Genomic DNA, 14,273 nt, shown 5'->3' with positions numbered 1-14,273 from the left:
AGACCCAACCTGTTCAACCTCTCTCTGTAGCCTAAGTGCTGAAACCCAGGCAACATTCTAGTAAATCTCCTCTGTACCCTCTCCATTTTGTCGACATCCTTCCTATAATTTGGCGACCAGAACTGCACACCATACTCCAGATTTGGCCTCACCAATGCCCTATACAATTTCAACATTACATCCCAACTTCTATACTCGATGCTCTGATTTATAAAGGCAAGCATACCAAACGCCTTCTTCACCACCCTATCCACATGAGATTCCACCTTCAGGGAACAATGCACAGTTATTCCCAGATCCCTCTGTTCCACTGCATTCCTCAATTCCCTACCATTTACCCTGTACGTCCTATTTTGATTTGTCCTACCAAAATGCAGCACCTCACACTTATCAGCATTAAACTCCATCTGCCATCTTTCAGCCCACCCTTCCAAAAGGCCCAAGTCTCTCTGTAGACTTTGAAAATCTACCTCACTATCAACTACTCCACCTATCTTAGTATCATCTGCATATTTACTAATCCAATTTGCCACACCATCATCCAGATCATTAATGTAAATGACAAACAACAGTGGACCCAACACAGAACCACTAGACACTGGCCTCCAACCTGACATACAATTGTCAACCGTTACCCTCTGGTATCTCCCATTCAGCCATTGTTGAATCCATTTAACTCTGTGTGGAGCCACAGGAGTTCCTCAATGAATATTTCTCCTCTGTTTTTATTGTGGGGAAAGACATGAGGACCGAGGAACTTGGGGCAGTCAATGTAAATGTCTTGAGACCAGTCAGTATTTTGATCGAGGAGGTGCTGAAGGCACTGACACGCATGAATGTAGACAAATCTCCCAGGCCTGATCAGATATATCCAAGGACACTGTGGAAAGCTGAAGGAAATTGCAGGTGGCCTGGCTAAGATTTACAAATCGTCATTAAATATGCGTGAAGTGCCGGAAGACTAGAAGTTGGCAAATGTGCCTCTATTCAAGAAAGGCTGCAGGGAAAAGCCTTGGAACTTCAGGCCAATCTGTGGTCAGAATATTCCGAGAGATAAGATGGACAAGGGCTGATAAGGGAGAGTCAGCGTAGTGTAGTAGGTGGGAGATTGTGTCTCACAAAATGGACTGATTTTTTTTAAGATGTGACCAAAAAGATTGATGTGGGCAGAGCTGTAGACGTATATATGGATTTCAGCAAGGCACTTGACAAGGTTCTGCATGGTAGTCTGCCTTGGAAGATTAGATCGCGTGGGATCCAAGGAAAGATAGCTGAATGGATAGAAAACTGGCTTCATGGAAGGAAGCAGATGGTGTTTGAAGCAGAGGATGTTGTTTTTCAGACAGGAGGCCTGTAACTAGTGGTGTGCCTCAGGGTTCGGTGCTGGGCCCATTCAGATTGTCATAGATATCAATGCTACTTACTAGGTATTAGTAAGATGAGAACATGCGACTTACTAGGTATTAGTAAGTTTGTAGATATTAAAATCATGAGAGAAATAGATTGGGTGAATGCACAGAGTCTTTTGCCCAAAGCAGAGGAATTGAGAACCAGAGGACAGAGGCTTAAGGTGGGGGGCTTACCCTTAGTTATGCAAAGGGTGGTGGATGTATGGAACGAGCTGCTGGTGAAGAAGATGATTGAGACAGGTACTAATGCAACGTTTAAGAAACATTTAGACAGTTACATTTAGATTGGTTTGGAGGGATATACACCCCTCCCAACCCTTCTGAATTTGGCAGAAAGTTTCCGCTTTCTTATTTCATTTCCACCATTCCGATTTCACCTCACATTTTTCTGCAAAACAATTAGTAATTGCAATTTATCAATTCGGCCGCTAGAGATCGCTAGGTGTTCCGCGACAAATCCCCCGCGCCCTGGAAGTCTGCCCGAAAATGTGGCACCTAGGCTGGGCAAGGCAGCCAATCCCGACCTCATCAAGACTTCCATGGCCGACTGGTGGGTTGAATTTGCAACCTGCGGCTGGGGCTCTAGCATTCCAGCCCAGCTGGTGCCAGCACACCTATCCCCATAGCCGACTTCTGGCTGGATAAACCAGTAAAGCTCTGGAACCAAGAGTGCCAGAAAATCAGTGGTGGAACTGTAATAAATATTAAATTTAAGTGCAAGATTATATAACTATATTAATTTAGATGGGTTTCAAATATAAAACACAGCAGAAAGCCAATTACCACCTTTTTGGGCTGATTATCAATTAGTATGCAAATTTATTTCAACAAGTACTTCCGTATGCTTGGTGGAGTCGCATATTTCAACTCTTTCTTCATAACTTAGTCATACATTTTATGACCATTGTTCTTTTATTCAATACCAAAAGAATTGGGATGTGTAAGGAAAAAGCAAAATAGAAAAAATAAAATATTGAAACATATAAGATTATTAAGGGATTGGACACGGTTAGAGGCAGGAAACATGTTTCCAGTGTTGGGGGAGTACAGAACCAGGGGCCACAGTTTAAGAATAAGGGGTAGGCCGTTTAGAACGGAGGTGAGGAAAAACTTTTTCACTCAGAGAATTGTAAATCTGTGGCATTCTCTGCCTCAGAAGGCCGTGGAGGCCAATTCTCTGGATGCTTTCAAGAGAGAGCTAGATAGAGCTCTTATAGATAGCGGAGTTAGGGGGTATGGGGAGAAGGCAGGAACGGGGTACTGATTGTGCATGATCAGCCATGATCACATTGAATGGCGGTGCTGGCTCGAAGGGGCGAATGGCCTACTCCTGCACCAATTGTCTAAAACAAAACCATTTTTTTTTGTGTGTGTTGCAAAAAGTATCTCTGTTCAATAACCTTTCTATAAATAGTAGAATATTCATGGTAGGCCTGACATTGTACATGTTGTCCTACAGACTGTTGGAAATAATAATCATTTTTCACACATGAATGTATGCACATTTGGTGTGCATACCTTTTCTTTGATGAAAAGTTGCATTACGCGCCATATTATGAATTTTGATGTAAAATTCTGAATTTTGGACATCAAAATTATGAATTTGTAAAATCAAATGTTGGAGGTCTGGATATGGTCCAAACACAGGCAGGTGGTAGTAGTATTGATGAGGCATATTTGTTGGTGTGGGCAAGTTGGGTCAAAGGGCCTGTTTCCACATTATGTGACTAGTCTAGGTGTTACTAACAATATATTTTTGTGTGGAAAGTTTATACGCGGTCTCTCTTGAATAACAAGGAGTGCATTCCATCCTTCATTGATTCATAGAGTCAAACAGCGTGGTAATAGGCTCTTCGGCCCAACTTGCCCACGCTGACCAACATGCCCCATCTACACTAGTCCCACCTGTCCAGGCTTGACCCATAATCCTCGAAACCTTTCCTATCCATGTACATGTCCAAATGTCTCAAATGGAGGGATAGAACCTGCCTTATTTACCTCCTCCATACATCCACTACCCTTTGTGTGAAAACATATTGCCCCTCAAGTTCTTATTAAATCTTCCCCCCCTCACCTTAAACCTATACCCTCTGGTCTCGATTCCACTACTCCGGGCAAAAGATCTATTCCTCACATGATTTTGCACATCTCTGTAAGATCACCCTTCATCCTCCCGCGCGCCAAATAATGAAGTCCCAGCCTGCTCATCTCCCTCTATAGCTCAGGCCCTCAATCCTGGTAACATTCTTGTAAATATTCTCTGCACCCTTTCCAGCTTGACAACAACTTTCCTAAATCTCTCATGATTCTTCATCATGTACACGCACATGGATATAGTAGTTTGAACAAATTTAGGAAGGGACCCAGGCTGACACCACTAACGTACAGATTTTTACCCAAAACGCCGAAGGTGCATCTTCTCCCATAAATGCTACCCAATCTACTGAGGTTCTGCAACAGACTGTTTTTTGCTGTGTTGCATTTGGTATGACATATGAGAAACCAAACATAAATTGGCTGTGTGCTCTTCAGTTCATGCAGGTAACCTGATGTTTTCAGTTACCTATCACTTTAAATCTTCACCCCCCCTCCCTCCATGACGACTCTTTTGTTTCCAAAATTGTCCCAAGGTGCCAATGAAAGTCCATTTTCTGTCTTGCAGCACCCCACTAGAATCAATGTTGAATTTAGCAATTTCACATAACATCATTTTTTTTCTTATTACCACAGATAATATTCGGCTAATATATTTGCTTATTTTTTTCCTGCTCCTGTCCCTAATTGTGGGTTTTTAAACTAATTGTACCTTGGCTTTGTCATTCTTGCACCACCGAATCACCCACAATTTCTCTCTTTTCAACCATCTTCCTCACTGCAGCTTAAAACACACTTGTTCTTTCACTTCTCCAGTTCTGAGAAGTATCTTTGGCATTAAACATTGAATCCGTTTCTCTCCCTGAATTAAACCAAAGATAGACACAAAAAGCTGAAGTAACTCAGCGGGTCAGACAGCATCTCTGGAGAAAAGGAATAGGTGATGTTTCGGGGCGAGAACCTTCATCCCACACATTTCTCCCTGAATTAGTTTAGTGTGTGATATGATCAGTAACTGTAAGGAGAGGATTAGATACATCAATAGTGGAATCAAGGGATATGGGGAGAAGGCAGGCACGGGTTACTGATTGTGAATGATCAGCCATGATCACAATGAATGGTGTTGCTGTCTCGATGGGCCAAATGGCCTCCTCCTGCACCTATTTTCTATGTTAATACAGAACCATGCAGGAATAGGAATGTCTGAGAACAGTTGTGGAGGCAAGGGTATAAGTACAGATGGTAAAGGTTAACTGGTCAAATTAGCTGTATGAGTGGCATTTGTAGGTTTGTAAGGCCTTTAGGTTATTTATCCCGACAAAAGCTGGATTGTATATGGGTAAAGTTTCATGCAAGATGTATTTGTGGTTCTGCAAATCTCATCAAATTCTGGCCGGGGGTATAAAGACAATTGAATGGAAATACATTTGAAATTATTTAGAATAATAATGCCCTGATATAAATTGATTAAAACAAATTATTTAAATTAAAATAAAGAGAAAAATCAGTTGCCTGCCCTTGCTTTTTCAATTTAATTTGGCAACCCCCTTCACTTAGATGGAGCTACACTAGAGTGACCAGAGGCACAGAACATCTGGCCCATCAGCTCAGAGCATTTGCATTCCACCCTCAGACAGTGCTGACTATGGTGCAGAGTGCGATGACAGATACACACAGCCTAACTCACAAAGAGGACTTTGTTGGAGCTTCTCCTCTGAGCTCCTGTTGAAATGCACTGGTACTTAATCTCACTGTTATTTATGCTACATTTTTTATTGTTAAAAAGCAAAAATTCAAAGCATATTTAATTGTTTGCAAAGTAATTTTGAAAATGTTGGATATGGAAGGCATTGCTTAAATGCAAGTTTTTCCCCTGACTATTTGAACAGGATATATTTTAGGTTTTAGGTGAATTATTATCACGTGTACCAAGGTACAGTGAAAAGTTTTGTTTTACACGCTATCCAGTCAAATCAGCTAATACTATATATAACTGCAATCACGCCAACTCGAGTACAAACTCGAGCAAAGGGAAAGGCAGAGTGTAGAATATTGTTCTCGGCATTATAGCACAGAATTTTCGCAGACACAGTCTAATGTCTGCAATAAAGTAGAGTAGAATCGGACTGTATCCAAGTTTATGGAAGGGTCATTCAGAAGCCTAAAAACAGAGGAGAAGAAGCTGTTCCAGAGAAGGTAACATATTTGTACACCTATTATTTTCCTGACTTCCCTACCACTTGATCAGTCAAAATGTGTATAAGTGCAAGGCAATAATGGGATGCACACTAAAATGAAGGGAAAAGAACAAAAGGTGGATGACAAAGGAAAGAAAAACCTATAAATGAGGGGGAAAGAGACGGCACTTGACATGCTTAGTACCTTTACTGAAATTGTTTAGTGAGAATGATATCCCAAATAAATATGATAATTTATGCTTTTGGTGACAATTATTACTGGGAATAAACACGTTTCTTCTTACTTTCTCAATGCAGGGTACCTACGCAACAGTATTTAAGGGAAGAAGCAAGCTGACTGATAACCTGGTGGCATTGAAAGAAATTAGGCTGGAACATGAAGAGGGTGCACCTTGCACAGCGATACGGGAAGGTAACCTACTATTCTGAGGAAAGACATTCTTGCCATAGAGGGAGTACAGAGAAGGTTCACCAGATTGATTCCTGGGATTGCAGGACTTTCATATGAAGAAAGACTGGATAGACACGGCTTGTACTCGCTGGAATTTAGAAGATTGAGGGGGGATCTTATAGAAACTTACAAAATTCTTAAGGGGTTGGACAGGCTAGATGCAGGAAGATTGTTCCCGATGTTGGGGAAGTCCAGAACAAGGGGTCACAGTTTAAGGATAAGGAGGAAGTCTTTTAGGACCGAGATGAGAAAGTTTTTTTTCACACAGAGAGTGGTGAATCTGTGGAAATCTCTGCCACAGAAGGCAGTTGAGGCCAGTTTGGCTATATTTAAGAGGGAGTTAGATGTGGCCCTTGTGGCTAAAGGGATCAGGGGGTATGGAGAGAAGGCAGGTACAGGATACTGAGTTGGATGATCAGCCATGATCATATTGAATGGCGGTGCAGGCTCGAAGGGCCGAATGGCCTACTACTGCACCTATTTTCTATGTTTCTATATGTTTCTATTTTATGAAGGACCTGGATATTTCAGTTAGATGTGATTTCCGTGTAATAAAAACACTTTTTTAATAATGTTTTTCTCTCTCTCTAGTGTCATTACTGAAGGACTTGAAGCATGCAAACATAGTCACTTTACATGATATTATTCATACAGAAAAGTCATTGACACTAGTCTTCGAATACTTGGTACGTTTTAATCCTGTATAATGTGGCCTGATCAATAATGTATTTATGTCAAAAAATAATACAAAGTTATGTGAGGGAATGTGACTGGCTTATTGAAATTCCCTGTCTTGCAGGACAAGGACCTGAAACAGTACATGGACGACTGTGGAAATATAATGAGTATGCACAATGTGACGGTGAGGGTTAAATTTATCAAGCAACTGCTCTGAGTCATTTGTTGCAGGCAAGTGATGTTACATTAATCGTATTGCTATGCTTTGTAGATATTTTTATTCCAGATTTTAAGGGGCTTGGCCTATTGTCACAAACGGAAGGTGTTGCACCGAGACCTGAAACCACAGAACCTGCTGATTAATGAAAGAGGGGAACTGAAGCTTGCCGATTTTGGTATGAAACATTAATTAATAATTACATATGTGAAAATGTCTTAAATTAATTTCCATAATTTATACCTGCTTTTTCAACTTCCTTCTTGTATACATAACAACTACGTGTAAATAGACATATTACACCATGAGATATAAGAATTCGATTGAGTCCTTTGAAGTATATATCAGTTAAAATAGAAAATAAAGAGGCAAATAGCTTCAGAAAAGATTAACAAGTAATATATAAATATATATTTGTAGGAAAGAACTGCAGATGCTGGTTTAAATCGAAGGTAGACACAAAATGCTGGAGTAACTCAGCAGGACAGGCAGCATCTCTGGAGAGAGGAATGGGTGACATTTTGGATCTTCTTCAAGATACTGGGATAGTCAAAACAAAGGCAGCACCCATTAAGTGCAGAGGCAGAATTTATGCCGTGGATACTTAGAAAGAAAGTATTTGGCATTAGTTTTCACAAAAGTGCCTATGTCGTAGTGAAGGCAGAGGGGTCGAAAAATTGGATCAGACAAGATTGACTGGGTCTTACTCAAGGGAAGAGGATTAAACGTGGCAGAATTTGTTATGTGCATCTAAGAAGGTTTCCTTAAACAGTATGTAGATAGTCCGAGTCGTGGAGGGACCAGACTGGACCTTTAATGGGGAAACAAGTCTGGTCAGGTGATTAGTGTTCCGGTAGTAGAGTATTCATAAAGTCATAAGGAATAGGAGTAGAATTGGGCCATTCGGCCCATCAAGTCTACTACGCCATTCAATCATAGCAGATCTATCTCTCCCTCCTAATCCCATTCTCCTGCCTTCTCCCCATAACCTCTGACACCTATACTAATCAAGAATCTATCTATCTCTGCCTTAAAAATATCCACTGACTTGGCCTCCACAGTCTTCTGTGACAAAGAATTCCACAGATTCACCAACTTCAGATTAAAGAAATTTCTCCTCGTCTCCTTCCTAAAAGAACATCCTTTAATTCTGAGTCTATGACCTCTAGTCCTAGACAATCCCACCAGTGGAAACATCCTGTCCACATCCACTCTATCCAAGCCGTTCCCTATTCTGTATGTTTTAATGAGGTCCCCCCTCATTGTTCTAAACTCCAGTGAGTACAGGCTCAGTGCTGACAAACGCTCATCATAGGTTAACCTACTCATTCCTGGGACCATTCTTGTAAACCTCCACTGGACCCTCTCCAGAGCCAGCACATCCTCCAATATCGTGCCCAAAATTACCCAGTATTGTGGAGATAGCCATCACAACTCCATAGGTTTTAAGACTTTTGAATAGGGATGGATCTGGATTTTGGAAGAAGGTATTTAATTATACAGCATAGAAACAGGCCCTTTGGCCCACCGAGTCCGCATCAACCAGCGATCACCCCGTACCTAGCACTATCCTATACACAAGGGACAATGTACAATTTACAGAAGCCAATTAACCCACAAACCTGTACATCTTTGGATTGTGGAAGGAAACAGGATCACCCAGAGAAAACCCTCATAGTCACAGGGAGAATGTTAAAAGCTGAACAGACTGCACCCGTAGTCCGGATGAAATCTTGGTATCTGGTGCTGTAGGCAGCAACTCTACCACTGCACCAGTGTCGCCCTCTTCAGGGCAATTGGAGCAAGGCCGATTACAATGTCACGAGGCAGGAAATAGGGAGGGTAGATTGGAAGCAATTATTATTGGGTAAATCCACAAATGACCCAATTTGAACGCCAGCTGAGCAAAGTGCAGGATCAGCAAGTAAGCTTTTTTACACAGTGGTAGGCTCCTGGAACGCATTGTGGTGGAGGCAAATGCAATAGTGACATTTAAGAGGCTTTTAGATTGGCACACGGAAATACAGGGAATAGAGCGATATGGATCATGTACAGGTTGATGGGATCAGTTTAACTTGACATCCAAAGAAGGGTCCTGATCTGATATGTCACCTATTCCTTTTCTCCAGAGATGCTGCCTGACCAGCTGAGTTACTCCAGCATTTTGTGTCAAACTTGGCATCATGTTCGGCCCATATATTGTGAGCTAAAGTTCGTGCTGTATTCTATATTTTACAGTGCCCTCCATAATGTTTCATGGGCAGTGGGCAGGTTTCATAGACCTTCACGGGAAGGTAGACGCTCCCCCCCCCCCCCCCCCAAGAGTCTCGGGCAGATGAGGCTCATCAGCCTGGGAAGGCAGTGCATCTAGGAGAGGGAAGACTCTGATCTAAAACCTCCACTGCCTTGTGGCCATATCCAGTCATGGAAAAAGCTCCAGGAGTAAACCTCAAGAAAATCCAGAGTCGGAGTCCCGAAGGCAGTTGGTCGTTGTCTATAACCTGGTTCTGGCAGCTCCTGCGATGGCGTTGGTGCCAAACTGTAACGGTTCTGCTGTTCCTTTGGATCGATCAGCGACGTGGAGAGGGGGGGACGTGCTGCATGGGCAACAGCCTGTCCTTCATGTGACATCGCCCAGGCTTGCATCCGGCTTGCCTCCATAATGTTTGGGACAAAGACCCATCATTTATTTATTTCCCTCTGAACGCCATAATTTGAGATTTGTAATAGAAAAAATCACATGTGGTTAAAGTGCACATTGTCAGATTTTGTTAAAGGGTATTTTTATATATTTTGGTTTCACCATGTAGAAATTACAATTGCATTTATACATAGTCCCCCCATTTCAGGGCACCATCATGTTTGGGACACATGGCTTCACAGACGTTTGTAATTGCTCAGGTGTGTTTAATTGCCTCCTTAATGCAGGCAAAAGAGAGCTCTCAGCTCCAGTATTTCCATCACCGTTGGAAACTTTTATTGCTGTATATCAACATGAGGACCAAAGTTGTGCCAATGAAAGTCAAATAAGCCATTATGAGACTGAGAAACAAGATTAAAACTGTTAGAGACATCAGCCAAACCTTAGGCTTACCAAAATCATTAAGAAGAAAGAGGGCACTGGTGAGCTTACTAATCGCAAAGGGACTGGCAGGCCAAGGAAGACCTCCACAGCTGATGACTTTAGAAGAATTCTCTATAATAAAGCAAAATCCCCAAACACCTGTCCGACAGATCAGAAACAGTCTTCAGAAGTCAGGTGTGGATTTGTCAATGACCACTGTCTGCAGAAGACTTCATGAACAGAAATACAGACGCTACACTGCAAGGTGCAAACCACTGGTTAGCTGCAAGAATAGGATGACCAGGTTACAGTTTGCCATAAAGTACTTAAAAGATCAACCAACCACAGTTCTGGAAAAAGGTCATGTGGACAGATGAGATGAAGATTAACTTATATCAGAGTGAGGGCAAGAGCAAAGTATGGAGGAGAAAAGGAACTGCCCAAGATCCAAAGCATACCATCTCATCTGTGAAACATAGTGGTGGGGGTGTTATGGCCTGGGCATGTATGGCTGCCGAAGGTACTGACTCACTTATCTTCATTGATGATACAACTGCTGATGGTAGTAGCATAATGAATTCTGAAGTGTATAGACACAACCTATCTGCTCAAGTCTGAAGAAGGGTCTCGACCCGAATTCCTTCTCTCCAGAGATGCTGCCTGACCTGCTGAGTTGCTCCAGCATTTTGTGGTACCTCCTATCTGCTCAGGTTCAAGCAAATGCCTCAAAACTCATTGGCCGATGGTTCATTCAACAGCAAGACAATGATCCCAAACATACCGCTAAATCAACAAAGGAGTTTTTCTAAGCTAAAAAATGGTAAATTCTTGAGTGGCCAATGCAAACCCCACAATCTGAACCCAATTGAGCATGCCTTTTATATGCTGAAGAGAAAACTGAAGGGGACTACCCCCCAAAACAAGCATATGCTAAAGATGGCTGCAATAGAGGCCTGGAAGAGCATCACCAGAGAGGATACCCAGGAACTGGTGATGTCCATGAATTTCAGAATTCAAGCAGTCATTGCATGCAAAGGATATTCAACAAAATACTAAACATGACTACTTTAAGTTACTTGACATTGCTGTGTCCCAAACATTATGGTGCCCTGAAATGGGGGGACTGCTGTAATTTCTACATGGTGAAACCAAAATGTGTAAAAATTGCCTTGATTAAAATCTGACAATGTGCACTTTAACCACATACGTTTTTTTCCATTACAAATCTGAAATTACGGAGTACAGAGGCAAATAAATAAATAATGGGTCTCAGTCCCAAACATTATGGAGGGCACTGTAAATCATTTGATCACTTGGGCACTTACTATCTTGGTCGGCAGTGAGAATCTGAACACTGAAACTCTTTGCCATTGAAGTTAGTTTTCAACTTTGCTATATATACTTTTTGACAATCTTTAATATCGTAGATTGATTGATCAATTGATGATTGGTTGATTATCAGCATTTTTACATTTGTGCCATTGCCGTGTTGAAATGTTCCGTTTCAGTTAAATGTCACTGATTAAAAAAGATAATATTTTGTGACGGTGTGGTGTTCCCTTAGGTCAAATATCCAAGAAACGGTATTTAAACAAACTACCTTCAGATCCCTAGAAACATAGAAAATAGTTGCAGGAGGAGGCCATCTGGCCCTTCGAGCCAGCACCGCCATTCATTGCGATCATGGCTGATTATCCACAATCAATAACCCGTGCCTGTCTTCTCCCCATATCCCTTGATTCCGCTAGCCCCTAGAGCTAACTCTCTTTTAAATTCATCCAGTGAATTGGCCTCTACTACCTTCTGTGGTACAGAATTTCACAAATTCATAACTCTCTGGGTGAGAAAGTTTTTTCTCGTCTCAGTTTTAAATGGCCTCCCCTTTATTCTTAGACTGTGACCCCTGGTTCTGGACACCCCCAACATTGGGACCATTTTTCCTGCATCGAGCTTGTCCAATCCTTTTATAATTTTATACGTTTCTATAAGATCCCCTCTCATTCTTCTAAATTCCAGTGAATACAAGCCCAGTCTTTCCAATCTTTTCTCATATGACAGTCCTGCCATCCCAGGGATTAACCTTGTGAACCTATGCTGCACTGCCTCAATAGCAAGGATGTCCTTCCTCAAATTAGACCAAAACTGCACACAATACTCCAGATGTGGTCTCATCAGGGTCTGTACAACTGCAGAAGGACCTCTTTACTCCTATATTCAGATCCTCTTGTTATGAAGGCCAACATGCCATTAGCTTTATTCACTGGCTGCTGTACCTGCATATTTACTTTCAGTGACTGGTGTACAAGGACACCCAGGTCTCGTTGCACTTCCTTTTTTCCTCATCTGACACCATTGAGATAATAATCTGCCTCCTTGTTCTTGCTGCCAAAGTGTATAACCTCACATTTATTTACATTATGCATCTGCCATGCATCTGCCCACTCACTCAACCTGTCCAAGTCATCCTGCAACCTCCTATCATTCTCTTCGCAGTTCACACTGCCACCCAGCTTTGTGCCATCTGCAAACTTGCTAGTGTTACCTTTAATTCCATCATCCAAATCATTAACATAGATTGTAAATAGTTGCGGCACTCCACTCGCCACTGCCTGCCATTCTGACAGGGACCCGTTCATTCCTACTCTTTGTTTCCTGTCTGCCAACCAATTCTCCATCCATGCCAATACCCTACCCCAATACCATGTGCTCTAATTTTGCCCACTAATCTCCTCTGTGGGACCTTATCAGCTTTCTGAAAGTCCACTACATCCACTGTCTCGCCTTCATCCATTTTACTTGTCACATCCTCAAGAAATTCCAGAAGATTAGTCAAGCAGGATATCCCCATCATAAATCCATGCTGACTTGGACCAATCCTTTTATTGCTATCCAAATTGCAAATATCTTTCAGTTCCTCTGTCTCCCTAGATCCTCTGTCCCTTTGTGCATCTGGGACATTGTTTGTGTCTTCCTTAGTGAAGACAGAACCTAAGTACCTGTTCAACTCTTCTGCCATTTCCTTGTTCCCCATAATAATTTCACCTGTTTCTGCCTTCAAGGGATCCACAATTGTCTTTACTAATTTTTTTCACTTAACATATGTAAATAAGCTTTTACTATCCTTCTTTATATTCTTGGCCAGCTTACCCTATTGCCCTTTTTGTTACCTTCTGTTGTCCTTTGAAAGTTTCCCAATCCTCGGGCTTCCCGCTACTCTTTGCTATGTTATATATCTTTTCTTTTAGTTTTATTCTATCCCTAACTTCCCTTGTCAGCCACGGTCGCCTCCCACGCTGTTTAAATGATGCATAACTTCTGCTTCGGCCCTTTGCAATTATCACGGTTTGCAAATGTTTTGAAATGGTGGAGAACTTGTTGACTTTTCCAAACACTGAGCCAGGGCTTTTCCTAAGAGCCATGGAATCAGAGACACAATATGGAAACGAGCCCTTTGGCCCACCAAGTTCACACCATCCATCAATCACACATTTACATTGAACCTGCGTGAATCCCATTTTGTGTTCTACCCACATTCTTGTCAGCTCCCCCCTAAAGTCTACGATTCACCTGCACGCTGGGGAGAATTTGCAGTGGCCACTTAACCTACCAACCTGCATCACTTTCAGAAGTGGGAAGAATCCAGGTCCACTGGTGGAAATCCCCATCGTCACAGGGAGGACATGCAAACTCCACACATCCAACACCTACAGTTAGGATTGGACCTGGGTGTCTGGCATTGTGAGGCAACGACTCTACTGAGCTGCAACTAGAATGTTCCACTTGGAAAATAGAAGACCACCATCTGACAATCTAGAAGATCCACTGTCTAAGCAATTGTGGAAGGATGGTTGCTCTGGCACCTTCCAAATGTGATTTGGTTACAAAGAACGAGGACATTTCCTGCCAATCACTGAGATCCTGAATTTATTTTGCAATATCAAATCTAACCAAACTTTTCTATTAAGCAACTTAATTACCATTCAAATGCTACTTTGTTTACTTGATGTAAGTGAACAATCCAGGTAGTCATTGTAATGTTCAGCTTTGGCCGTTTAAGCTTATTTCACAGCCACATTTTAGTGGTAATGATTTAGCAGCATTTTTGTTGCAATTTAAAATTCATCATGTCGTGTTGAAACACGAAACTTGTGTTTCTTTTTTA

At 41.9% G+C, this 14,273-nt stretch overlaps 1 protein-coding gene across 3 annotated transcripts in view; it reads left to right on the top strand.

Moving 5' to 3' along the window:
- Nucleotides 1-14,273, top strand: part of cdk17 (cyclin dependent kinase 17) — a 193,499-nt gene that overhangs the window by 168,025 nt on the left and 11,201 nt on the right. For all 3 annotated transcript variants that reach the window (XM_078420056.1, XM_078420053.1, XM_078420054.1), the window contains 4 exons: nucleotides 5,999-6,113; nucleotides 6,744-6,838; nucleotides 6,952-7,014; nucleotides 7,102-7,225. In XM_078420056.1, the coding sequence (XP_078276182.1) occupies nucleotides 5,999-6,113; nucleotides 6,744-6,838; nucleotides 6,952-7,014; nucleotides 7,102-7,225 (397 nt within the window). The remainder of the gene's footprint in view (nucleotides 1-5,998; nucleotides 6,114-6,743; nucleotides 6,839-6,951; nucleotides 7,015-7,101; nucleotides 7,226-14,273) is intronic.

This window comes from Rhinoraja longicauda, chromosome 23 (assembly GCF_053455715.1).
Source record: "Rhinoraja longicauda isolate Sanriku21f chromosome 23, sRhiLon1.1, whole genome shotgun sequence".
NCBI classification, from domain to species: Eukaryota; Metazoa; Chordata; class Chondrichthyes; order Rajiformes; family Arhynchobatidae; genus Rhinoraja; species Rhinoraja longicauda.
The sequence above is the reverse complement of the archived record's forward strand: the minus strand, read 5'-3'. Positions and strand labels throughout refer to the sequence as shown.